Below are 25,709 nucleotides of genomic sequence, written 5' to 3' on the forward strand. Positions count from 1 at the left end.
TTCCGGACAACGTGCCCGCCAGCCGCCACTGGCCATGGCAGGGCCCCGTGGCCACCTCCTGCTCTGCTTCCTGGCTCTCTGCTTGGCTGGCCCCAGCTTCTTTGGGGAGCAGAAGGTGAGTATGAGCTGGTCATCGGGGGGTGTGATATCTAGGCTCTCCTGGCCACGGTGGGAGCAGAGAGGGTGTGCTCATGGAGTAGGCACGGGGCTGGTGACACAGGGCAGCTGCTGCTTGTCTGACCTTCTCTGAGCCGGACGGAGGGCTGGGCTCTTGTGCCCACTTCCCCAGGCTGAGGTCTGTGTTTTCACTGCTTTGGGGTTGCCTGTCTCTGGCTAGCCAGCCAGGTGGTGTGGGCAGCTCTCCCAGGGCTTCCCAGCCTGAGGGTTGGGGGTATGGAGCCAGGCCCATCCCCCTGTCTGGAACGAGGCCTGGTTTCTCTCTGGCCCTGGCTTGAGGGTGGGAGATGTGATCACCCCCAACCTTGCGGAGCTGACAGACTGAGAGGCTCACGTGGGCTGTGTGTAGGCGTGCTGGGTGTGTGCACATGTGTGTGTGCCTGTGTCCTGCCCTAAGAGTGCCCAGAGGCATAGTGAGGTCTATTCACACCCAGTCCTCCTGGGCAAACAGCACCCACCCATCACACCCTCACATCTAAGAGCTGCTCTTTGCCAAGTACACAGCCCTGGGCACAGGGACGTCATGCCTTTGAATCTTCCCAGTCCCCGAGCAGTGGGCCCTGTTCTCTGCCTGAAGCAGCCAACCCAGGGATTATAGAGACAGGTTAGTCCTGCTCCGGAGCCACGCCCTGTGAGTCCCGATCCGCCACGAGGAAGGAGCTGACAGGGTCCGAGGGCACGGCTGTCGGGTTCGCGTGCACAAGCCCCCTTCGGACTGCCTATCTGCAGGTCCGCCCAGCCCCACTGTGGGGACGTTATCCCGACTGGAGTTTCTGTAAGAGCTCCCTACCCTAGGCGTGGTGACAGTCCTCGAATCACTGACAGTCAGACTGAGCTCCCAAGAGGCCAAGGACTTACCCAAGGCCCCACTGCCAGGCAGGACCAGCTGGGGACCCAGGCCCCATGCCGGCACGGGGTCACTCATTTGGCTGGGGTCCCTCAGAGGAGGGGCGGGGAGAGGGGCCTCCCCAGCTTCAGGGCCAGGTCAGGGCTGGGGACGGGCAGATCTGAGGCTGAAAAGGTTAGGGAGATGGTGGCGGAGCCAGGGTTTCAGGCCCTGCTGAGCCCTGCAGGTGGTTCCTGCCTCCTCCCTGCCTCAGCTTCCTCGTGTGTACAACACAAGGGAATGTCAAAGGTCACCTCATATTCTTGTGACGGGGTCTTTGGGGGGATACTCAGGCTGGGAGTTTTTCCCTGTCACGTGTGCTGCATGCTAAGTCACTTTAGTCGTGTCTGACTATTTGCAACCCCATGGACCGTAACCCACCAGGCTCCTCTGTCCATGGGATTCTCCAGGCAAGAATACTGGAGTGGGTTGCCATTGCCTTCTCCAGGGGACCTTCCCTACCCAGGGACTGAACCCGGGTCTCTTAGTCTACTGCACTGGCAGGCGGGTTCTTTACCACTAGCACCATCTGGGAAGCCCTTTCTTGTCGCAGACCACCTGTAAATCTGCCTTCTGGGGCTGGGGTTCAGCCAGCCGGGGCAAGGAAAGTAGGCCCTGGGGATTTTGTCAGGAATGTGTCAACGCTGGCCTCTCAGCACCGTGTGTAGCATGAGGCTCACTGTGAACATTAGGAAACTGAAGTTCTGAGGGGACGGGATGACTTCCGGGTCACAGTTGGTGAGGAGCAGGACTCTGACACACGGAGGTTCAGGCAGCAAAGTCAGGGAAGGCTTCCTGGATGAGGGGGGCTTAGCACCTGCCTATTCAAGTCTCAGCCAGTGCCCCGTCTGCTGGGCACATGCTGGTGCAAGTGAAGTCTGCAGTCTTCAGCTGGGGTTTGAGGGGAGAGGGACACTGATCTGCAACAAGGAGAAGTTTGGAGATCCCTTGGTCTCGAGGGAGTTTGGGTTTTGGGCCCTAGACCCCAGCTTGGGGGAATTTCTTTCATCTTCTCTCAACAAGCTTAACACCTCGTGTCTCCTTAACTTCCCCAGCAGTGTCTCTGTGGGAAGCAGACTTTGCAGAATCAGTTCTGGATTAGGGCAGGGAGGGAGGCGGTGCCTGCCCGGCTCAGACGGGTCCTGAGATGCCCTCGGGAAGAAGGGAATCTGATTCAGCACTCGGCTGGGATCCAGCTGCACTCCACCCAGTAGGATGAGTGGTGAGGTTGTAGGCCACCAGGCAGAGGGGGCCTGAGTGCCCACCTCCGGTGAGGTCCCAGAAAGGTGTGATTTGGTCACTGGTTTGTGCATCCATCCATCACCGATTTACAGATGCAACATCTCATGAATGTGTATCCACTCCACCAACAGGGCACAGGCTCCAGCTTCCTCCCATGCTAGTAACTCGTGCCCTACTTAATGGAACCCCATTCTGTCCAGGAGTAAGGACGGTGCTCTCTCGCTGGTCCCCAGGCCCCTGGTGATGGCGCTGGCAGCTGTGTCTGGCTGGCCAGGTGGTCCTCAGGGGAACCAGCTGTGTGCCAAGCCTTTGCCCTGAGCCAGCAGCTGCCTGGCTGGGAGTTACCCAACTTCCTAGTCACTCCCTGGGTCAGCAAAGTCCGAGTGTCAGGATGGGGAATGAGACCATAGCATCCAGCCTACAGCCAGCCTGAGGCCTCCCACAGCAACTTCCCTCTTTGCAGACCACAGAGGGAGCAGAAAAGGCCAAATCTCAGCAGTGGGGAGAGGCCCCGGGCCCTTCATGTTCACCAGAAAAGGGTTCAGGCACTATTTCTCCTTTTCTCTCGCTTGGAGAGCCACACATCTGTGATGTGTTCTAGGAAAGAGATATTCTGGGTTCACTCCCTTTGGAGTGTGTTCAGCATTTTTCAGATGGGAACTTCTCAGTGTCTCCAGGCCAGGCCTCAAGTCCCTGAAACCTCGCCTCATCAAAGTGCTCCTCCCTGGGGTCTCTTCTCTCCCGGCAGCCGGGAGTGTCGCTCAGGGTCAGTGCTGGAGACAGTTGGAACATGGTTGCCTTCATGGTAGCCCCAGTGGCGGTGGACTTGGGGGAGCTATGACAGGCCAGCAGGTGGGACTTGAGGGCTTTCTTGCCGCTTGGATGACTCTCTTCCTTGTCCCCTGCTCTGTTCTCCATGCAGCAGTCAGAGGACCCGTTGAAAACACAAGTGAGTCCTGGCACTCCTCTGGACTCTACCTCCCCTCGCTGGCCTGGCCCAAGCCCCTCTGCCTGTCTCTGCCTCATCACACGCGGCTGTTTGCTTCTTCCCACTTACTGGCTTTTGCCTCTCGTGTCTCCTCTGCCAGGAGCACTGCCTCTGATCAGTTTTCATGCATCCTGCAGGTCCCAACTCAACGGCTGCCTCCCCGGGATGCGACATGAGTCCTCTCACCTCCCTCACTGCCAGCACTGCCCGCCTAGTGATGGGCAGTGGCCCCCTGGGTCCCAGCTGGCATGTGGGGTCATGGGTTAGGCCTGGACCAGGGCTTGGGGCCGCTTGGCCCAAACTCAGACTCCCTCCCACATGCCTGCTCGTGTGGGTCTATTGCAGGCTTGGTGCTGGCTGCTGGGCCTCTGACCTGAGGGAGCAGGCAGGGCCCTCGGCCTACGGAGGCGGTCAGTCAGCATAGAGCTAGGGATGTGGTCAGAGCAGGGGGCCAGCTGGACGGGCAGCCCCACGACATGTGGCTGAAGCTCTCATCCTGCCTGGGGCTGGGGCATGCTGTGGCCGTGTTCCACTCCCCAGCAGTGTACCTCTGTCACTTAGCATTTGTGTTTAAATGAAAGGTGAGAATTGGCACTAGGCTGAGAGTCTAGGTTAGAGTCCCTGAGTGGCTACGGGCGAGGGCCACTTGCCCGGGGTTCAGTTTCCTCCTCTGAATCACCCAGAATGGAACAAAAACGCCAGATGCCCTTTAAGTCAGAAGGCAGAGACTTGGGCTTCTGTGCGTGCCTCCGGGCCCCCAGGCAGAGGTGCCTGGCTGTGGACATGGGGACGCACTGTGGCAAGGGACAGCCTGTGACAGGCAGGGTCCCCTCAGACTCGGGGCCTCCTCAATGAACAGATGGGGAACCAGCTCCTGGAGAGAGGGGTGCTCGGCCTCGCTGTGACCACGAGGCCTGGCCGTGTGCAGGGTCCAGGCCCCTCACTCCAAACCCTGCCCCTGGGCCAGGTCCGGTCCAAACGCTGCGATGTGAAGACCAAGTTCGTCACTCACATACCCTGCACCCCGTGCCCTGCCATCAAGAAGCGAGTGTGTCCCTTAGGCTGGACTCGAGCCTTCCCGGAGAAGATCTCACAGGACTGCCGGTGTGCCTCCCCACCGTTGCTTGCTTCCGGGGTATCCTGTGGGGTGGCAGGGGACCAAGAGGGCTTGGCAGGCCTGGGGAGTAAGGGCAGGGATTCACTCATCTACATGTCTCTTGGCCCCTCCAGTGGGATAGAGGTGGCAGGGAGAAAGGAATAGGAGGCAGGCCTGACGCTATTTACAAAGTGTCTGCCGCGGGCCAGGCCTTATGCTCAGCCGGGGTCCAGGAGGGAAGGGATTGGGGGAGGAGTAAGAGCCGCGGAACCCAGGGTTGGGAGGCTGGGCTGGGGGCTGCAGGAGGCAGTCCCCATATCGCCCTGCCCATCCTTGGTCCCCAGATACGAGGTCCAGCTGGGGGACTCTCTGTTGTCCATGAGCGGCTGCAGCCTGGAGTGCTGGAAGGACATGGTGCAGAAGGCCTGCTGCCCTGGCTACTGGGGGTCCCAGTGCTACGGTATGGGGGGTCCCAGCCCTGCTCCTCACGCCCCCGCCCGCTCGCATGCCCCTTCATCTGGCTCATTTAATGCACAGCTTGGCCACCTGACTCTGGCTGCCCCCAGGGGAGGGCCCACGTCTGGGGCTGCCCAGAGCTGCTGGGCTTGGGCGAACCAGGGGTCCTCGGGACAGACCTGAGTTCTATATGTGTGTGTGGGTCTGCAGAGTGCCCCGGCGGTGCTGAGACCCCATGCAGCGGCCACGGGACCTGCCTGGATGGCATAGATGGGAATGGGACCTGCGTGTGCCAGGTGAGGGCCCAGTGACACTGGGTGGGGGGGAACGTGAGGGGCTGCGCTAACTTGATGCATCTCTCCACCAGGAGAACTTTGGTGGCTCAGCCTGCCAGGAGTGTCGGGACCCCAACCGGTTTGGGCCTGACTGCCAGTCAGGTGAGCCACTGGCCCAGCAGGAGGGCGGGGCCGATGTCCACTTGGGGGCCAGTGTGGACCCAGTCCCTCCGACCAACCGCTGTCAGACTCCCTCCCAGCCGTCCAGCCTCATACATCTCCTCTGGGGACACGAGCTTTGCTTGATCACGTCTCTAGCCCTTGCATGTGCTGTTCTTGGAGGCCTCCTCCAGGAAGCCTTCCCTGAGGCCTCAGACTAGGCCAGGTGCCTGCCCTGGGCTCCTACCTCCCCTGCGGTCCTGCCCTATGCCTCTGTCATCTGGAGGTTGTGCCCGTGGGCACTGAGTTCTGGAGATGCAGAGGGCAGGGGCTCAACATCCCCGTGTGCCTGCGGGTGGGGCCAGGATCCCACTTTGCCTGTGTGTCCCTCCCAGTGTGCAGATGTGTATATGGCGTGTGCCGCCATGGGCCGCGCGGGGATGGAAGCTGCCTGTGCTTCGCTGGATACACTGGAGCCCGCTGTGACCACGGTGAGCAGCCGCTGGGCTGGCACTCCTCACCAGCCAGAGTAGGATGGGACCTCTGCCTGCAGCCTGGCTTCCTTCTAAGTGTGAAAGGCCCACAGCTGGCTGGGGGAGGGGGTGTCATCTGAAACCCTCACCGCCCACAGGCCCAGAGAGGGTGGGGCCCTGGCCAGGGTCACACAGCAGAGTGGGCAGAGCCTTTTCGCTCCAGTGTTCCTCCCCAGCCTGGAACCTGGAGCTGCTGCAATAAATCCTCTCCTTTCTCCATTCAGAGCTGCTTGCCTGCCAGGCCCTGAACTGTCCTCGGAACTCCCAGTGCTCTGAAGAGGCCCCCTCCTGCAGCTGCCTGCCTGGCTACACCCAGCAGGGTCACGAGTGCCGGGGTAAGTCAGGGGCTAGAGGAGGCTAGGGCCCCAGCTCAGGGCGAGCATCCTTTTAAAGCAGCAAGTGCAGTCTGGCCATTTTCAGGGAGGGAGGGAAATAGGGCCCGCCCCCAAGGTGTGGACCAGCCTGCTCAGCCATCTGTGGGCCACCCTGGTTAGAGGCTGCGGAGGCCGGGGCTCCTGGGGCCCGGCTCACATGGGCTCTGTGCCCCCGCAGCCTCCGACCCCTGCCGGCCGTCACCCTGCTCCCCACTGGCCCAGTGCTCTGTAGGCCCCAGAGGGCAGGCCCAGTGTCGCTGCCCTGAGAACTACTACGGGGATGGGACGGTGTGTCTGCCCCAGGACCCGTGCACCACCAACAACGGCGGCTGCCCCAGCAACTCCACCTTGTGTCTATACAGGAGACCAGGCCAGGTGAGCTGGCGGCCCCCAGCGCTGTCCCCACTCACTCTGGCTGTGGCTCTGGCACAGCTCTGGGAGCCTCAGCTGCCCTGTTTATAAAATGAGAGGAGGATGACAGCCCGCATCTGGGAGGGCAGCCGGGGGGGCGAGCGGAGCTCCCTGGGTTCTCACGGACATGGTGTCACCCCACCCTCCCCGGCTGGGCGGCCAGGCCTCCTGCTTATGTAAGCCAGGCCTGGTCAGCATTGCCCACGACAGCTCCGCGGGCTGCTTCGCCCACTGCTCCGCCTTCTCCTGCGACCGCTCAGCCACGTGCCAGGTGACCCCGGATGGAAAGACCAGGTGAGCACAGGGGCCTCGGGCTGGGCCACAGGGACAGCGGAGAGGGCCGCTGGGCCGGGGCAAGCATGTGCCCATGCGAACCTCAGGGCCTGTGTGGGTGGTGGGTAAGGGTTGGAAGGGGGAGCCTGGCCATGCCCCGCCAACATGACTGGTTTCTACCCACATCCCCAGCTGTGTGTGCAAAGAGGGCGAGGTGGGGGATGGGCGCGCCTGCTATGGACACCTGCTCCACGAGGTTCAGAAGGCCAGCCAGACGAGCATGTTACTGCGGCTGAGAGTCGCCTTTGCCATGCTGGGTGTGTGACCCTGCCGCCTGCCAGCAACCCCGCGCCTCACACCCAGCATCCTTGGTGGACTCTCTGGGGATGCCTTGATTCTCTGCCCGAGAGCTGTAGAAGCAGAGCATGGACTGGGTTGGGGTGCATGATGGAGGTGGGAGCTAGCCCCCCAGATGCCGATGTCCTCATTCACCCGAGACCTGCCCCAACATCCCCCCGCCCCCCAACAATGCTCCAAGACCCGGAACTGATGCCTGCAGGCCTGCCAGACCCATTCTGACGTGCCCCCTCCTGCCCCCAGACCAGGGGTGCCGGGAGATCCTCAGCACGTCGGGCCCATTCACCGTGCTGGCACCGCTCGTCTCCTCCAGGACCATGAACGTGAGCCCCCGCCTCCTCCCTGGACCCGCCCCAGGCTGAGGGGCCCGAAAAGCGTCCCCACCACCCGTGCACTCAGGACCAAGCCCTGGGAGGCTCCCTGTCCCCCCATTGCTCGGGCGGGGTGGCACGATAGAGGACCGCCCGCCCTGGGCCCACTTGGCACCCCCGCCCCTGTGCCCACAGGCATCTGTCGCCCAGCAGCTATGCAGACAGCACGTCATCGCCGGCCAGCACATGCTGGAGGAGGCGGGGGCCCAGGCTCCACGCCGCTGGTGGACGCTGGCCGGGCAAGAGATCACTGTCAGTTTCAGCCGGTTCAGGGTAAGCAGGGGCCTCGGCCTGGGGACCAGAGGAGTCACAGGTGGGGAACACAGCCCAGGAGGAGGCGTGGAGGCGGACAGAGCCTTAGGGCAAGGGGTGGGTGTTTGGAGTCTGAGCCAATGAGCTTGTGTCTCGTCAGAAATACACCTACAAATACCAAGACCAGCCGCAGCAGACATTCACCATCCACAAGGCTAACTACCCAGCGGCCAACGGCCTCTTCCACGTCGTCACTGCCCTGCGGTTGCAGCCCCCACCGGAGCTCCCTGAGGACCCCAAGGTAAGCTATTGTTCCCCCAGCCCTGTGCCGCTGGATGACCTCTGACCTGCGCTGAGTTCAGAGAAGGCCCCGCGGCAGCTCTGGGCAGGGCTGGAGCAGAGCTCCTTCCCCTCTGGGCCCTCATGCTCGTGCCCTCTTACAGAGGACCATCGGCCAGATCCTTGCCTCCAATGAGGTGTTCACCCGGTTTGAAACCATCCTGGAGGTGAGTCTGGGGGAAAGGTCCCAGCTCATCTGATCTTTTTGGCCAGGATCCCTCATTGCCCAGAATGTAGCCCCATAGTGATCTGGGTTTCCGGAGTAGGACGGGCCTTGGCCCACGCCCCTGTCCTAGAACCTGCCCATCCCCATCCTGAGGCTCTGTGGTAGCGTGAACCCATTGCCAGTATCTCCCACTTACTCCTGGTGGGCGTTCCCTGCAGGCTGAGCGCTGCAGGGCCCAGGCAGCACTTAGAGGTAAGGGCTGGCCACAGAGCCCCTTAGCCTCCTTCTCACCACTACAGAACTGCGGGCTGCCCTCCTTCTTGGATGGGCCCGGGCCCTTCACAGTCTTTGCCCCCAGCAACGAGGCAGTGGATGGCTTGCGGGATGGCCGCCTGGTCTACCTCTTCACGGCGGTAAGCTCATCAGAGAGAGGGGGCTGGGGATACAGGGCCCAGAGCCTTGAGCAGCCAAGACCCCTCTCTCCTGCCAGGGTCTCTCCAAACTGCAGGAACTGGTGAGGTACCACGTCTACAACCATGGCCAGGTGAGAGGTCCTCTGGGAGGGTGGCCAGCTGACACCTGCCTCTGGGCCCTCAGAGGATCTGTCTGCAGAGTCCGGCCTTCCCCCGGGCCCCCTTCTCCTCCCCACTGCCACCTGGACTCGACAGCACAGGGAAGAGTCTGGGGACCAAGGTGGTAGCCGCAAGTCACCTGGGCAGGACTGGGCATGGCCCCAAGGTGTGGCCAGTGCCCGGCCTAAGGCCACCGTTTCCTCCACCCCAGCTGACTGTTGAGAAGCTCATCTCCAAGGGTCGGGTGCTCACCATGGCAAACCAGATCCTGGCTGTGAATATCTCAGAGGAGGTAAGCTCCACAGGGATGGACCAGTGGAGGGGCTGGTGGGGACCAGCCAGTGTCAAGCCTCTTTCGGACCTGCTGTTGTGCTTCGAGCCCTTCGAGCCCAGGCAGGCCGTGGTGGGGGTCGTGTGGGAGCAGGCACAGTCCAAATCCCTGTCCTGGTTCCCAGTGAAGTCGGGGGGCTCCGTGTGGCAGAAACCTCATGGATCAGGGCATGGAGGCTGGAGCGGTTCTGCCAGGGCAGGAGACGTTGCCGGGGGGCGGTGAAGAGGCAGCCAGCAGGGTGGGTCTCGACAGCGCGAGGAGGGCTGAGGGGGAGCAGGCCGAGGGTGCACTCTGCGCTCTGCCACAGGGGCGCATCCTGCTGGGGCCTGAGGGGGTCCCCCTGCGGAGAGTGGACCTGCTGGCTGCCAACGGCGTGATCCACATGCTGGAGGGCATCCTGCTACCCCCGACCATCCTGCCCATCCTGCCCAAGCTCTGCAATGAGGAGCAGCACGCGGTCGTGGCGGTGAGTGCCGCTTGGGTGGGGGCCGCCTTCCAGGGAGGAGAGGCGCCTCTCTCTAGTCCTCTAGAGAGTGGGTGGCTCTGGGGCTCGGGCGTAGGCCCCACAGTTTGGCCTGGATGTCCCACGCCCAGCCCTCAGCAGTCCCCCTGACAGGCCCTTGGCCATCACTCCTGCATTTCCACCCTGTTCCCAGCCTCCCCGCCCAGGCCTCGGCAGCTCTCACATGAGCTCTCTCACCACGAGGCCTTCACCCTCTTCCCTCTGCCTGGAATGCCCCCTCCCCGCCTCCCCTGCCCCCTCCTGTGGTGACTCTTCTCCTATCTCAGGCCTTGGCTCAGTGCCACCATCGTAGGGTTTGCTAAATAAATAAACCATGACTTAGCCTTCTCCCCTCCTCCCCCTGCCCTGCCCAGGGCTCCTGTGTGGACTGCCAAGCCCTGAACACCAGCACGTGCCCTCCCAACAGCGTGAAGCTGGTGAGCAGCCCCTGGCCGTGTCCTTGGGGGCTGACTCCTGACTGCCCAGCGGGGTTTCTGCCCTGGCTCAGGGTGGGGAAGCTGGGCTGGGAGACTTGGCCGGCCCTGGAGGCGCAGCTCCACTGACGGTGGAAGTGCCCGGCCCAGGGATGGGGGTGAGGTCCTCTGACCAGGGCTGCCTGGTGAGGGGGCCAGCCCAGGACCCCTGCCTGCTGACCAGCCTGGCCCGGCCCACCCAGGACATCTCTCCTGAGGAGTGTGTCTATATCCACGACCCTACTGGGCTCAACGTCCTGAAGAAGGGCTGCGCCCACTACTGCAACCAGACCATCCAGGTGAGCCTGGACACAGGACGCTCACTCCCTGGCGACCCGGGGCATTGGCTTCTCCTCGGGAGCCCCCCAGGATGGCTGGGTGGGCTGCCATCCTCAGAGAGCTGTGCTGCCTCCTAATGGTGGAAAAGGTGTCCCAGAGGGGCCTCGCCCACCCCCTGCTGCAGACATGGGACCAGGGAGCAGAAGCCAGCTGGACCGGGGGGTCAGCATGGCTCCCAACAGACCCTCAGATGTGTTCTCTAACAGAAACCTGGCTGCTGCAAAGGGTTTTTTGGGCCTGACTGTTTACAGTGTCCTGGGGGCTTTTCCAACCCCTGCTACGGCAAAGGCAACGTGAGTCCTCTCCTCCCCTGGCATGATGGGTGGGGGGATAGGAGCACCTAGGTTGAGCAGAAGTCACCCATGAACCCTCCCAGGCCAGGTGCCTTTTAGGCGGCTGGTTCTTTTGGCAGCATCGGTGATTCAAGGTCTCTCCCAGCAGGAGGTCTTCTTCAGGGAGCAGGAGCACAGAGTTAGGCTGTGGGGAGAAGGGGTGTTGTGGGAGAGGGTGTGGATAATCGCCTCCCAGTGACTGTTCATGCCTCCTGCCCACCCCCAGTGCAGCGATGGGGTCCAGGGCAGTGGGGCCTGCCTCTGCTTCCCAGACTACAAGGGGATCGCCTGCCACATCTGCTCCAACCCGAACAAGCATGGAGAGCAGTGCCAGGAAGGTGGGTGGTCCTGGCCAAAGCCCCCTTGCCAGGGAGATAAAGGGTCTGCTTGCAAGGTGGGCTGGGGACTCCCAAGACATGAAATAGAACCTCAGGAAGAAGGGTTCAGGCCACAGATCATGGAGAAGGTTTTGGAAACACAAACAGGTGTCTGTTTGATCCATGCCGGAAAGACAACCACGGTTCAATCTAAAGCATGAAGAGTTTAGGTCAGACACACAGAAGAACTTTCTGATGGTGTTGGGAGCAGGGCAGCTAGAATAGGGTGACTGTAAGCAACGAATTGCTCCGCTCTTGTTTCTCCCTCTCTCCTTTCGAGTCTGGGATGACTTGACTTTGTGCCCCTGCAGTCAGACCTTTTCTGGCTGCTCGGGTCCCAGCATTGCCCAGCTGCATCCTGGCTCCCAGCCAGCCATGCCTCTGCCTCAGTTTCCCTGCTCCATCTGCTCCTTGCAGACTGCGGTTGTGTCCACGGTCTATGTGACAACCGTCCGGGCAGTGGGGGGGTATGCCAGCGTGGCACGTGTGCCCCAGGCTTCAGCGGCCGCTTCTGCAACGAGTCCACGGTGAGCTGTGGGTCCACGGAGCAGGCCCAGCAGTGCCACCCACATGCTCGCTGTGTTAACCAGGGGGGTGTCTCCAGGTGAGGACGTGGGCTCCCTGTCTGCCCCCCACCCGCCGTGACCGTGCTTGTCAGTTTGCTCAGAGCTCGCTGAGGCTCACTGGAGGCCCTTCGTTCACCCACCCCAGGTGTCTCTGTCTGGATGCCTTCGAGGGTGATGGCTTCTCCTGCACACCCAGCGACCCCTGCTCCCGCCCAGACCGTGGCGGGTGCTCGGAGAACGTGAGCCTGGCCCCTGCCCTGAAGGCCTGACCCATGGGCTAGAGGCGGGACTCCCTCGTCCCCAGCCTGCCACCCTGAGTCCTTTATCCATGGCTCTCACAGGCTGAGTGTGTCCCTGGGGCCCGGGGCGCCCACCACTGCACATGCCACAAGGGCTGGAGTGGGGATGGTCGTGTCTGCGTGGCCATCGACGAGTGTGAGTTGGACTTGCGAGGCGGCTGCCATGCTGACGCCCTCTGCAGCTATGTGGGGCCTGGGCAGGTGAGCTTGGCAGGCCTCAAGAGGGCAGGGTGGGGTGGGAGTGGGGAACTCTCCCCCTAGCTCATCTGACTCTAGCAACATCCATTCTAAGAACTCAAGCTCAGGGTCTCAAACCTCAGACACAGGTGGGAATCCAGTTCTGAAATGTTGAGTTGTACAGTCTGAGAGCAGCGGACAGGTGCCAGACGCCAACATGAAGGTCCCAATAGTTGGAGAGGAAGGTGCGTTCCAGTGCCAGTCTAGGGCAGCACTGTTGCCAGACCAGAAGGCTGCGACTCCTGCCTCTCGGGGGTGAGGGCCCTGCCCTAACTGGCCGCTGGGGCCATTGTCTTATGACGAGTAGCTCACCCACTCGCTCACTGCTTTCCCACAGGTCACCAGGCACCTGTCTCATGCTAGTCACTGTTCTAGACGTAGGGGTTCAGTACCGAGCAGAAGCTCGAGCGGAACCCTGACCAAGGAGACTGACATCCTGAAATCTTTAGACTCGTGCACATCCAGCTCTGGGACTCGGGAGTCTCAGACTCCAGTCACAGGATCTCAGAACCTGAAACCTTCCCTGTGAGGTCTGTCAGGCTGCTGAGCCCGCAGGCTGGCTAGTGTTGAAGAGTCGAACATGCAAGCTGGGAGGCCAGGCCTGGCTGTGTCAAGATCAGCCTCTGGGTGGCCTGGGCTGGCACAGGGACCCATGGGGCTCCCTCTGCTCCTGGACCACACTCATGGGGCCTCAGCAGAGGCACTCAGGTGACCTGAGAGCTGGATGCGAACTCCATCAGGAGCTTTCAAGTTCAGAGCTGAGGATGGAGTAAGCAGGTGGAGGTGCCCTGAACATGCAGAGAGGGGCAGCTGAGATCCGGGGAGCCTCACTAGCGGTTCCCCTGCAGTGTGGACACGCGCTGCAGACCTCAGCAGCCTGGCCAGGCCCCACACTGCACGGGAGGCCCCTCTCGACAGCATCACTTCCTGGGATTCTTCCCGAGAGCCGGTCTCCCCTCAGGGCCTCAATCTCTGCACTGAAACGCGACCCTCCCAGGGTGGGGCTGGGAGGGGCTCCTCAGGGGTCTGAACAGGCCTCTCCAGAGGCACGCGCCCATTGGGGGCTGAGCGGTCGGGAGGAAAGAGTTTTGTGCTTCTGGTGCAATGAGGCTCCCCGCCCCCAACCTCTCCGTATCCAGAGCCGGTGCACCTGCAAGCTGGGCTTCGCCGGAGACGGCTACATGTGCAGTCCCATTGACCCCTGCCGGGCGGGCAATGGGGGATGCCATGATCTGGTGAGGGGGCCCCTGAGAGGTCTCTGTGCCCAGGGGAGGCATCAGGGTTGGGGGAGGTTGGCCCCTGCAGTGTCCCTGTCTCCGGTCAGGATTGGGATCCTTCTGTATCCCAAATCTGAACCCTGTCACCTGCTTGCCCATAAGACAGAGCTTTGATGCCTCCTTATGAAGGCCACACCCCTGCCCAGACTCCGTCTCCACTGCCTGCCCCACCTTGCCGCCCCTTTGGCCTGGCTAGCTCCTCCTCCTCTCAGCTCAGGCCTCTCCTGAGGGTCCAGGGCCTCCCAGCTGCCCCGTCTGCTGTGGTGGGTCAGTGTGACGCATGTCAAATGCTCACTGGTCTTGGGGGGCAGGGCCAGGCCCAGCAAAGGAGCCGCTTGAACACAGACTGGGTGGAGGGAGAGAGGGGTGGGTAGGCGGACAGACAAGTGGATGGGCTGGGGCGAGCGGAGAGATGGAGAGGGGTGCTATCCTGCTCGCCATCGGGTGCTGAATGGAGGCCGTGTCTCTGCCCTTCCACCCCAGGCCACCTGCCGGGCAGTGGGGGGAGGCCAGCGGGTCTGCACGTGTCCTCCTGGCTATGGGGGTGATGGCTTCAGCTGCTACGGAGACATCCTCAAGGTGAATGTTTCCCTGCTCTCTGACAGGAGTCCTCTCGTGTACTCGGGGGTGGGGAGGGCAGTGGGGCAGTGCTCAGGGTTCCCGGGAAGGGGCTCAAGTCTGGCCCCAGACGGGTGACTTCAGCTTTTTCTCTCCCTTCAGGAGCTGGAGGCAAATGCCCACTTCTCCGTCTTCTACCAGTGGGTCAAGGTAGGATCGGGTGGAATGCTGGGCTGGGGACTCACATCCAGGCCACATAACAGCTGGGGGTGGAGGGTAGGCCCGGAGGCTGGGGACTGCCATCTCAAGGTGGTGGCTGCCTGCTGACTCCTGTACGCCCACACACCGCGTGCACAGGGGGCCGGCATCACTTTTCCTGCCGACAGCCGAGTCACAGCCCTGGTGCCCTCGGAGTCTGCCATCCGTCGGCTGAGCAGCAAGGACCAGGCCTTCTGGCTTCAGCCAAGGCTGCTGCCGCAGCTGGTCAGGTGGGCTGCCAGGGCTGGGCTCTGGGAGGGGGCTCTCGTGCAAGACCCAGCCCCTCCCCAGAGGTCCTCAACTTGGCATGTGTTCACCCTTTGGGGTGAAGTGTGTAGGTTACACTAACCTGGTTCCATGGCCCCCCTAAACCGTGTCCCTCCAGGGCCCATTTTCTCCAGGGCGCCCTGTCCGAGGAGGAGCTGGCCCGGCTGCACGGGCAGAATGTATCAACCCTGAACCCCACCGTACGCTGGGAGATTCACAACGTCAGTGGGGTATGTGGTGGGCTTTGGGCAGAAGGGGCCCTACGGTGCATGGGGGTGCTTCGAGTGGTGGCTGCAGGCTTCCCAGCCCAGGGTCCCCTTGCCCTGCCAGGGCCGAGCCCAGACGCTGTGCTCAGGACACATTTGCTACTGGGCAGCATCTTCGGGCTGGAATGAGTGCCCAGCTGGGGGTTGTCTGTCCGTTGTGGTCTGCGTGTGCACACCTGTCCCCTCATGCCTGGCCCCCAGCGACGGTCTGTGTGCCCATGTGGTATGTCCTGAGTTGGAGGGTGTCCAGGTCGGTTGGGTACCGTGTGGCCAGCAGCCACTGTTGGTGCTATTAAGCGTCTGCCTGTGTCTCCTGAGCTCTCCCTGCTGCCTTCCAGAGGGTCTGGGTGCAAAACGCCAGCGTGGACGTGGCTGACCTCCTTGCCACCAATGGTGTCCTCCATGTCCTCAGCCAGGTATGGCTGGAGAGGGGCGTGCGCACAGGGAAGCTTCTAGGCAGGCCAGGGCAGGGGTGTGCTGACCAGCCCCTGTGCTCTATGCCAGGTCTTACTGCCTCCAAGAGGGGATGTGCCGGGGGGGCAGGGGCTGCTGCAGCAGCTGGACTCGGTACCTGCCTTCCACCTCTTCCGGGAGCTGCTGCAGGTAAGGGCGGGCGAAGCAGGGCGTCTGGTCAGGGGCACCCTCTCCCTGGCTGTGGCCAGGCTGCTGGCTCCCAGGGCAGGGACTGAGGGCGAGCGGGCCACCCCTGACACCTGCCCCCTGCCCCTAGCGCCACAGGCTGGTTCCCCAGATTGAGGCTGCCACCGCTTACACCATCTTCGTGCCAACCAACCGCTCTCTGGAGGCCCAGGCCAACAGCAGCAGCCTGGTGAGATCACCGGGACCGGGGCCACCGGGGGCGGGCCAGCCTCCCATCCCACGGCCCCTGAGCTTCTCCTCCTCGCTCCAGGACTCGGATGTTGTGCGACACCACGTGATCCTGGGCGAGGCGCTCTCCACGGAGGCCCTGGGCAAGGGGGGGCACCGCAGCTCCCTCCTGGGGCCCGCCCACTGGCTTGTCTTCTACAACCACAGTGGCCAGGTTGGCACTAGGCGGGGGGTGGGCAAAGCAGACCCTGCCCCCAGCACCCTGCTCCTGAACATCCCTTTCCTTTGGAGTTCCCCCACCTGGGCACCTCCAGCCTGTGGTCCAGGGACGACCCATCCCGGGAGACCCCCCTAGTCCATGGGGTTACACCAGATATGGGGCACCTCCCTGGCCTGCAGCCCTTGAGGTAAGGGTGGGGAGGGGGTGGGGAGAGAGGTTCAGCCTCTGCCCCCCACCCCAGCCCGAGGTGAACCACGTGCCGCTGGAAGGCCCTGTGCTGCAGGCCCCTGGCCGCTCGCTCTTTGGCCTGTCGGGGGTCCTGATGGTGGGCTCAAGCCGCTGCCTGCACAGCCACGCAGAGGCCCTGCGGGTAAGAGGCCGGGCGGCGCTGGCTAGCGGGAGGGGCGCCTGGGGAGGGTGGGAGAGCTGTTAGCCCGCTGAGGAGGCCAGGTGGGTTTGGAGCCCGTGCCTCAGGACCGCCTAATCCTCTGCCCCCTTTCTCCTCAGGAGAAGTGTGTGAACTGTAGCCGGAAATTCCGCTGCACTCAGGGCTACCAGCTGGAGGTGAGAAGGGGCCCAGCTCATTCTGTCCCTGCTCCACCGGCTCTCACGTGCCCTAGGTGTCCAGGCTCCCCAGCCCAGCTCTGCTCACCCAGACATGGGCTCCTGGACAGCATGGGCCACTCGACTTCCCTGCAGGCCCGGAGGCCTGGGTCATGTCTGCCCAGAGGAGGCCTCACCCAGACTCACTTGGCCTGCGGCCCACGTCTGGGTCTCACCCACCCTCTCTTCCTGGGGTCTGTTCTGGTCCTTCTTTGACCCTTTTGCTATCTGTCCTGCTCACCTGTCTCACCAGCTGATCACTGTAGTCTGTCTGTCTGCCCATTCACCACCTTGCCCCTCCCTGACTGCTGGCTGAGCCCTCTGCCTGTCCCCGTTTCCAGGACACCCCCAGGAAGAGCTGTGTCTACCGGTCTGGCTACACCTTCTCCCGGGGCTGTTCGTACACGTGTGCCAAGAAGATCCAGGTTTGCCCTGAAACAGGCCCCCCATCCCACCCCCCACCCCCGCCTTTGACCAGAGAGGAAGAGGTGGGAGTGGGGCAGGGAAGGAGGCCAGATCAGGCTTCAGGGGCAGCGGCAGGGGATGGGATGGAGATGAAGCCGGGATGCCCAGAGGAAGGGGAAGGGAGAGAGGGCTGAAGTTGGAGGGGCCGGTGTGTGTCCCTGAGGCCCTGTCTCCAGGGACTGGGGGTGCGGAGAGGGAGAAAGGGCTCAGCCTGGAGCTGACTGCATCAGCCAAGCCCTGGGGCAGCAGTGGGGTGACTGCGCCCCTGCACTGTGGGGTCTGGTCTGGCCCTTCTTTCAGTTCTGCTGAAGAGGCTTGTGGAGGGCGGGCTCCGTTTCTCCGTGGCCCCCAGATGCCTGGCCCTGCCGGCCCCCATGGTTTCCCACCCCTGACATCCTAACGCCCCCCCACAGGTGCCCGACTGCTGCCCTGGCTTCTTCGGCACCCTGTGCGAGCCGTGCCCGGGGGGTCTGGGCGGCATGTGCTCGGGCCACGGGCAGTGCCAGGACCGGCTCCTGGGCAGCGGGGAGTGCCGCTGCCACGAGGGCTTCCACGGGACGGCCTGTGAGATGTGCGAGCTGGGCCGCTACGGGCCCAACTGCACCGGAGGTGAACCCGGGGGGTGGGCAGGAGAGGTGGGGCGCTGGCCGAGGGCAGTGGGCACGGAGACCCCAGAGCACGGCACTGGCTGATGCCTGTCCCCCCCACCCCATCCTGCTGCCAGTGTGTGACTGCGCCCACGGGCTGTGCCAGGAGGGCCTCCGCGGGGACGGAAGCTGCATCTGCAATGTGGGTTGGCAGGGCCTCCGCTGTGACCAGAGTGAGGAGCAGCCCCCCGGGGAGAGGGGCGAGTCCTGGGGAGGTGGTTCTGGGGTCCGCATGGTCAGAACCATCATCCTCCTACCCCCGCAGAAATCAGTGGCCCTCAGTGCCTGCAGAAGTGCGACCCCAATGCCAAGTGAGTGAGCTTGGCCCGGGGCCGGTGGGTGGGGGCGCTGGGGCCAGGGTTGGGGGCTGGAAGGCCCGCCTGAGCTGTTGCTGTCCCCCCAGCTGTGTGCAGGACTCGGCTGCAGCCCCTGCCTGCGTCTGTGCCGCGGGGTACTCGGGCGACGGTGTCTCCTGTTCAGGTCCAGCCACTCCACCGCCCCAGAGCCCCTTCCACGCCCTTTAGATCCAGTCTCTGTCCCCTCTGGGGTGTCACCCTCCCCCTGGCCTTCCCCTTTCTCCCCTGCGCTGCCCCTGGTCCCTGCTGTCCCCCGCCCCCCGCCCTGCTCATAGCTCTCTGGGCCCGTCTGCCCCTAGCGGTGGACCCGTGTGCGCGTGACCATGGCGGCTGCTCCCCCCACGCCAACTGCACAACCGTGGCACCTGGTCAGCGGACGTGCACCTGCCTGGACGGCTACACGGGTGACGGGGAGCTGTGCCAGGGTGAGGCTGGGGTCCCCCACCAGGGCTGATGCAGGCTGGGGGTCTGGCTTCAGTCAGGCCAGGACGGGCTGAGGGGCATGCGGGAGTGTGGGCGCTGAGAGTAGGGGGAGAGCACCCGGATGGACGGACAGATGGAGGGGCCAGCCCTCATCCCAGCGCCTCTTCCCCCAGAAGCCAACAGCTGTCTCATCCGCCATGGGGGCTGCCACATGCATGCCGAGTGTATCCCCACAGGCCCCCAGCAGGTGAGACAACTTGGGGAGCCGCACACTGGGGCCGGGCCGTCCCCTGCAGGGCGGGGTGCTCCTCAGACCAGGGCCTCGGAGGGGCGCGCCCCCGGGCCGCAGCCCCGCTGACTGGGGTCTGTGGCCAGGTCTCCTGCAGCTGCCGCGAAGGTTACAGTGGGGACGGCATCCGGGCCTGTGTGCTCCTGGACCCCTGCTCCCAGGTCAGGCCCCCAGGGCACCCCCAGCGTCAAAGAGGGAGGGGCCGGGGAGGGGGTGCCCAGCCTTCCTGAGCCCCAGCGGGGTCCTGAGCGCCTCTGAAGGGCCCCACGAGGTCAGGGCTCTGGGGCGTGGACAGGGAAGCTCATGGCCCCTTCCCCAGGGCTGGTCGGGGCCGAGGAAGCCTGGGAGTCACTGCTGCCTCTCTCCTGTCCCCACCGCAGAACAACGGAGGCTGCAGCCCTTATGCCGTGTGCAAAAGCACGGGGGATGGCCAGAGGACCTGCGCCTGCGACGCAGTCCGCACTGTGGGGGATGGCTTCACTTGCCGAGCCCGCGTCAGCCTGGTAATGACGCCCAGGGAGGGCCCCGACCCGACCCTGGCAGTGACCCCCATGGGCCTGAGCCATGGTGTTGGCTACTGCTCCTGATCCTGACTCCACCCAGGCCTGACTCAGTTACGGTCCATGAAACCCATTCTGACCCCAGAGCAGACCGCCCTGGCTTTACTTTCCTCATCTCTGCCTTGGCCAGACCTTGGGCTCCCGGTGCTGGGACAAACACCAGCCCTGATGAGGCCGATCAGACTCTGAGCTGACCCTTGCCTTCCCTGCCTCAGGAGCTGCTTCGGGACAAGCACGCCTCCTTCTTCAGCCTCCATCTCCTGGTGAGTGACCAGCTGGCCCCCACATCCTTGGTCCAGCCTGGGCCTCTCTGACCTGCAGGTGCCACCTATCTCTGAGCCTTGATAGTCTCATTTGGTCAGGAGCTGACTGCTTGTTTGGTTTCTGAGTCCAGGTCTTTTCCTGGAAAATCAGTAGAAGCCTGAAGTTGGTCCCAAGTTGCCCTTCTTCCACTCAAGCTGTTACCCTCTCCCTCAGGAATACAAGGACCTCAAGGGGGATGGGCCTTTCACAGTCTTTGTGCCGCATGCAGATCTGATGACCAACATGTCACAGGTGACTCAGCCCTTGGAGCAAGGCTGGGGGGGTGGGCCTGCTGGGCTGTGGGCCCTGCCTGGGCACAGAGGTGGCAGTGAGGCCCCCGGTACCCTTGTGACTCCTGCTGCAGGACGAGTTGGCCCGGATTCGCGCCAACCGCCAGCTTGTGTTCCGGTACCACGTTGTTGGCTGCCGGCAGCTGAGAAGCCAGGAGCTGCTGGAGGAGGGCTATGCCACCACGCTCTCGGGGCATCCGCTGCGCTTCAGCGAGAGGGAGGTAGGCCCAGCTCCGCCCACCCCCGACGCGGGCTGCCCAAGACTCAGCACTCCACTGCTCCCAGGGTCCTCGCCTGGGCCCTGCGCCCGTGCCGTCAAGACCCTCTCACCTTCCCAGGCCGGCTTTACTGACAGGGAGATGACGCCAGCCCTGGATGCTGTGTGCTACCAGCCAGGGGCTAGTCCTGGGCTCGGGACTTCTGAGTGTGGCCCTGTGTCCGTGGGGCTCCCACCAGCCAAATCCTGCCAGCTCTTTCCCTGGCAGGAGGCGAGAGCCGCCCTCTGCCTTGGTCCTGCCCACTTCCTTCCCTGAGACTCGCCCCAGTCCCCCCCGGCACTTGGCTTCATTCATCCCGGGCCCACCCCCAGGGCAACATCTACATCAATGACTTCGCGCGCGTGGTGAGCAGCGACCAGGAGGCTGTGAACGGTGTCCTGCATTTCATCGACCGCGTCTTGCTGCCGCCAGAAGTGCTGCACTGGGAAGCTGACGCTGCCCCAGCTCCGCGGGTAGGACCTGGCTGCGGGCCTGGGACCCTCCCTCCCCTCCTGACCTCGCTGCTCACTGAGCCCCTGTCCCCAGAGAAACTTCACCGCTGCTGCAGAGGCCTTCGGTTACAAGATCTTCAGTGGCCTTGTGACGGTACTGGCCCCGTGTGAGATTTTCAGTGTGTGTACATGCGGGTGACTGTCAGTGTGTGCGCTCATACGTGCCCGCACATCTGACTACACGCGTGTATGTCCTTGATGGCTGCAGAGGAGTGTGGCTGGTGGGAAGGTCACCCGGGTCCCTGGAGCCCCTCCTGAGCCCCTGTAGTCCGGGCCCCTCCATCAGCCCACTGGCTGTGACTGCTGCACCTCCTCTCTCTCGCCAGATGGCTGGGCTCCTGCCCCTGCTTCAAGATCCCTTCCACAGGCCACTCACCATGCTGTGGCCCACAGATTCCGCCCTACAAGCCTTGCCTCCCGATCGCCAGGTCTGGCTCTACCATAAGGACCACCGTGACAAGCTGGCAGCCATTCTGCGGGGCCACGTGATCCGCAACGTCGAGGTGGGTGCACCCCCAGGGCGTGGTCCCTACTGCCTGCTCCTCAGGCTGCCCACCCAGCTCCAACCGTGGCTCCATGTGTTCAGGCCTTGGCAGCTGACCTGCCCAACCTGGGCCCCCTGCGCACCATGCATGGGACCCCCGTCTCCTTCTCCTGCAGCCGCGCACGGCCGGTGAGTCTGGGGAGGAAGCTTGAATGAGGGCGTCAGGAGGCAGTGGCCGGGACTGTGGGGCTGCAGTAACGCCTGTGACGTCGCCCGCCTACCGCATGCCCCTCCCCGGCAGGGCGCGCTCACAGTGGGAGAGGACGCCGCCCGGATTGTGCAGCGACACCTGCCCTTTGAGGGAGGCCTGGCCTATGGCATTGACCAGCTGCTGGAGCCGCCTGGCCTTGGTGCCCGCTGTGACCGCTTCGAGACCCGGCCACTGTGGCTGGTGAGGGAGGCCAGAGGTGGAGGGGGCATGCCAAGGCCACTTGGCACTGTCCTGTCCACCCACTTGACTTGCCGTGTTGCTCTCCTTTCCTTGCAGAAAGTTTGCAGCATTTGTGGGCTGGAACCCCCCTGCCCTCCGGGCTCACAGGAGCAGGTAAGGGGCTGGGCGCTAGGTGGTGGGTTCAGGCAGGGCCCAACAGGCGCAGGTTTGCAGCCCAATCCCTCTTGGCCCAGGGCAGCCCCGAGGCCTGCTGGCGCTACCTCTCCAAGTTCTGGACATCCCCTTCGCTGCACCCGTTGGCCCTGCGCAGTGTGTGGACGCGGCCGAGCCACTGGGGCCAGCCCCGAGGCCTGGGCAGGGGCTGCTACCGCAACTGTGTCACCACCACCTGGAAGCCCAGCTGCTGCCCTGGCCACTACGGCAGCGAGTGCCGAGGTGAGCATCCCGAGGCTGCACTCTGCCGACCGCCCTTCCCAGCCCCCAAGACGGCTGGGAGCACAGCAAGGGGCTTGGGGTGGGTGGACCTGAAGGAGAGTGTTCCGAGCAGAGGCGGGGTGTAGGTGGTACGGGAGCTGGTGGGCTGGGCACTGGGGCTGCTTGTGCCAGAGCCTCCGCTGCCACTGGGTGGAGGATGGAGTGTGTCCAGGCTGGAGCTGCATGTGCTGGGCTCCTGACGAGGCCTGACCTCGCCTCGCTCCTCACCCCCTCCCCGAGCTTGCCCTGGCGGCGCCAGCAGCCCCTGTAACCACCACGGCACGTGTATGGACGGCATGAGCGGCAGCGGGGAGTGCAGGTGCCATGCGCGTTTCGCCGGCACAGCCTGTGAGCTCTGTGCCCCGGGAGCCTTCGGGCCCCTGTGCCAAGGTAGGCTGTGTTGCCCAGCCCTGCCCTGCTCCCTGACCCCCTTGGCCCGTGTGCCAACACCATCCTGCCTGTCCCTCTCCCCAGCCTGCAACTGTACCTCCCATGGCCGCTGTGACGAGGGCCTGGGGGGCTCCGGCTCCTGCTTCTGTGATGAGGGCTGGACGGGGCCACGCTGTGAGGTGCAGCTGGGTGAGTGGGCCCTGTGCTTGTGCCCACCCTGCACACACTAGTGCGTGCCCCAATTGCACACTTGGATGGAAGGGAGTCCAGGAAGGCAGCCACTAACCTGGATGTGTGGGGTGGGCCCTGGGGGACAGAGCTGCAGCCTGTGTGCGCTCCACCCTGCGCACCCCAGGCCGTGTGCCGCGCTGGAAACAGCTGTGAGTGCAGCCTGGGCTACGAAGGGGACGGCCGCATGTGCACAGGTAAGCAGGGGTGGAGGGCCCACTCCCCTCCCGCCCCCTCCTGTGCCCTGGCCCAACGCCCTCCTCCCACCTCCAGTGGTGGACCTGTGCCAGGATGGGCATGGCGGCTGCAGCGAGCACGCCAACTGCAGCCAGGTGGGCACAGCGGTCACCTGCACCTGCTGGCCAGACTACGAGGGCGATGGCTGGAGCTGCCGGGCCCGCAACCCCTGTGAGGATGGCCACCGCGGCGGCTGCAGTGAGCACGCCGACTGCCTCAACACTGGGCCGGTGAGCACGGGCAGCCGGGCCACTGGGTGGGGGCCCCCCGATTTTGGCTGCCCCAGGCCCTGAAGGGTGCCAACCTGCTCTCCTGCCCCAGAACACACGGCGCTGTGTGTGCCACGCCGGCTACGTGGGTGATGGACTGCAGTGTCTGCTGGAACCCGAGCCACCTGTGGACCGCTGCCTGGACCGGCCACCTCCCTGTCACGCAGACGCCGTGTGCACTGACCTGCACTTCCAGGGTGTGCTTCCCCGCCCCTCCCTGCACCCTCGCTTTACCGGGTGGTGGCCTACTGACATGCGTCCCTCTCCTCTGCAGAGAAGCGAGCTGGTGTCTTCCACCTCCAGGCCCCCAGTGGCCCTTACGGCCTGAACTTCTCAGAGGCTGAGGCGGCTTGTGGGGCCCAGGGAGCTGTCCTTGCCTCTCTCCTTCAGCTCTCTGCTGCCCAGCAGGTATGTGGGGCCTGGGAGTCTGGAGCCAAGCCTGTGGGGGCCCTTTTGAGTTGGGCCTTGGGTCTCAGCCTGCGCTTCTGCCGTTGCAGCTGGGCCTCCACCTCTGCCTTGTGGGCTGGCTGGCCAATGGCTCGGCTGCCCACCCCGTCGTCTTCCCCGCGGCAGACTGTGGGGACGGCCAGGTGGGCGTGGTCAGCCTGGGCGCCCGGGAGAACCTCTCGGAGCGCTGGGACGCCTACTGCTTCCGCATGCGAGGTACGGCCGCCCCCCAAGCCCGTGCGCTTCTGCCTCTCTCCCTGCCGACCCACTCACTGCACTGCCTTCCCTGCAGACGTGGCCTGCCGATGCCGTGACGGCTTCGTGGGTGACGGGACCAGCGTGTGCAACGGGAAGCTGCTGGATGTGCTGGCCACCACTGCCAACTTCTCCACCTTCTACGGGGTACGCAGGGGCCAGGGGTGTGGTGCAGCGGGGATCCTTGGGGAGGGAACCCACCCACAACCCTGTGCCCCACCATCCCCAGATGCTACTGGGCTACGCCAACGCCACCGCGAGGGGCCTCGAGTTCCTGGACTTCCTGGACGACGGGCGCGCCTACAAGACACTCTTCGTCCCTGTCAATGAGGGTTTCGTCGACAACATGGTAACAGGGAGTGTGGGGAGGGCAGGGCTGACCCTGCTTTCTGAGCTTGGGCCACGACAACAGCTGTGCTGTGCCCACAGACCCTGAGCGGCCCAGACCTGGAGCTGCACGCCTCCAACACCACCTTCCTGAGCACCAATGCGAGCCAGGGTGCCCTGCTCCCCACGCACTCGGGCCTCAGCCTCGTCATCAGTGACCTGGGCCCTGGCAACAGTTCTCGGGCCCCTGAGGCGAGTCTGGAGGTGGCCCATGCCCTGCTGGCCCAGCCCTGACTGATCATCACTGGGCCTGACTCCGGTCTCCCTACAGGTCCTAGGAGCAGTGGTGGTCAGCCGCGTCATCACGTGGGACATCCTGGCCTTCAATGGCATTATCCACACTCTGGCCAGCCCCCTGTTGGCGCCGCCACAGGCCGTGAGTTGAGCGTGGACAGGCAGGGCGGGGAGGGGTGAGGGGGCCACTGCGGCCAGGTCCCTCACACTCTCCTCGTTTGCAGCGGGCAGTGGTGGCCCCGGAGGCCCCGCCTGTGACAGCGGGCGTGGGGGCTGTGGTGGCTGCTGGAGCCGTCCTTGGCCTGGTGGCTGGAGCCCTCTACCTTCGTGCCCGAAGCCGGTCCACCGGCTTTGGCTTCTCTGCCTTCCAGGTAGCTGGGCTGGGGGCTGAGGGAGGTGTGGGGTCCGGGCCAGCAAGGCTGCTGAGGTCTCTCTCACGACTCACCTGCCTTTCTAGGCAGAAGATGCTGCTGCTGACGACTTCTCCCCGTGGCAGGAAGGGACCAGCCCAGCTCTGGTCTCCGTCCCTAACCCAGTCTTTGGGAGCCATGAGGCCTTCTGTGAGCCTTTTGATGTGAGTGGGGGGTTGAGGGGTGGCAAGGGGACCTGGGACCCAGCCTCGGCCCAGACACTAACCGACAGTCCCGTGCTCAGGACTCGCTCCTGGAGGAGGACTTCCCCGACACACAGAGGATCCTCGAGGTGAAGTGACAGGCTCGAGGGAGACGGCTTTTATTGCCCGGAGAGGGTGGGACAGGTGGGGCCGGGCCTGATCCAGACAATAAAGGTACTCTCAGCGGATGTGCGCCATGTCACCAAGGAAGGGCGTCTTCATGCAGCCGGTGCAGAGCTGGTCCATCCAGAGCGGCGCCTCGTGCTGCAGGGGGGTGCGGCGTGGGTAGAAGGTGAAGTCCACGCGGTAGTTGAGCAAGCAGCTGAGGGAGGCCATGTAGAGGTCGGAGAAGCGCACCAGCCGCCGCGAGAAGTAGGTGGGGTTGTGGAAGGTACGGAAGATGCTCCCAAACTGGGCGTTGAACAGCGCCTTGGTGACGCACCTGCCGAAGGAGACGCGGGCACTTGGGGGGCGCCCG

At 64.0% G+C, this 25,709-nt stretch overlaps 2 protein-coding genes across 2 annotated transcripts in view; one reads left to right on the plus strand and one right to left on the minus strand.

The window, feature by feature from the left end:
- On the plus strand, positions 1-25,429 carry STAB1 (stabilin 1). The gene is made up of 69 exons (XM_052649901.1): positions 1-115; positions 4,261-4,397; positions 4,734-4,849; positions 5,056-5,141; positions 5,213-5,282; positions 5,675-5,770; positions 6,037-6,147; positions 6,365-6,561; positions 6,761-6,891; positions 7,063-7,187; positions 7,471-7,550; positions 7,734-7,871; positions 8,011-8,151; positions 8,294-8,356; positions 8,655-8,768; positions 8,846-8,899; positions 9,139-9,219; positions 9,566-9,724; positions 10,135-10,197; positions 10,437-10,532; positions 10,779-10,865; positions 11,131-11,242; positions 11,699-11,885; positions 11,993-12,086; positions 12,189-12,347; positions 13,523-13,618; positions 14,144-14,239; positions 14,381-14,428; positions 14,576-14,706; positions 14,862-14,973; positions 15,348-15,425; positions 15,514-15,612; positions 15,740-15,838; positions 15,920-16,051; positions 16,299-16,427; positions 16,565-16,621; positions 17,002-17,085; positions 17,539-17,734; positions 17,850-17,945; positions 18,038-18,083; positions 18,176-18,252; positions 18,428-18,553; positions 18,725-18,798; positions 18,927-19,001; positions 19,221-19,343; positions 19,616-19,663; positions 19,878-19,955; positions 20,068-20,214; positions 20,583-20,723; positions 20,797-20,856; positions 21,089-21,265; positions 21,349-21,435; positions 21,548-21,697; positions 21,794-21,850; positions 21,931-22,132; positions 22,412-22,561; positions 22,646-22,750; positions 22,879-22,986; positions 23,063-23,256; positions 23,348-23,492; positions 23,570-23,703; positions 23,793-23,958; positions 24,035-24,144; positions 24,227-24,346; positions 24,427-24,576; positions 24,656-24,760; positions 24,843-24,989; positions 25,076-25,192; positions 25,273-25,429. Exons 1-69 carry the CDS (start codon positions 35-37, stop codon positions 25,327-25,329), a joined length of 7,707 nt encoding a protein of 2,568 aa, XP_052505861.1. The 5' UTR covers positions 1-34; the 3' UTR covers positions 25,330-25,429.
- NT5DC2 (5'-nucleotidase domain containing 2) overlaps positions 25,339-25,709 on the minus strand; it is a 51,043-nt gene continuing 50,672 nt past the window's right edge. The window contains exon 14 of the mRNA XM_052649911.1: positions 25,339-25,673. Coding sequence (XP_052505871.1) covers positions 25,412-25,673 — 262 coding nt within the window. The 3' untranslated portion in view covers positions 25,339-25,411. The remainder of the gene's footprint in view (positions 25,674-25,709) is intronic.

This window comes from Budorcas taxicolor, chromosome 1 (genome assembly GCF_023091745.1).
Source record: "Budorcas taxicolor isolate Tak-1 chromosome 1, Takin1.1, whole genome shotgun sequence".
Lineage (NCBI taxonomy): Eukaryota > Metazoa > Chordata > Mammalia > Artiodactyla > Bovidae > Budorcas > Budorcas taxicolor.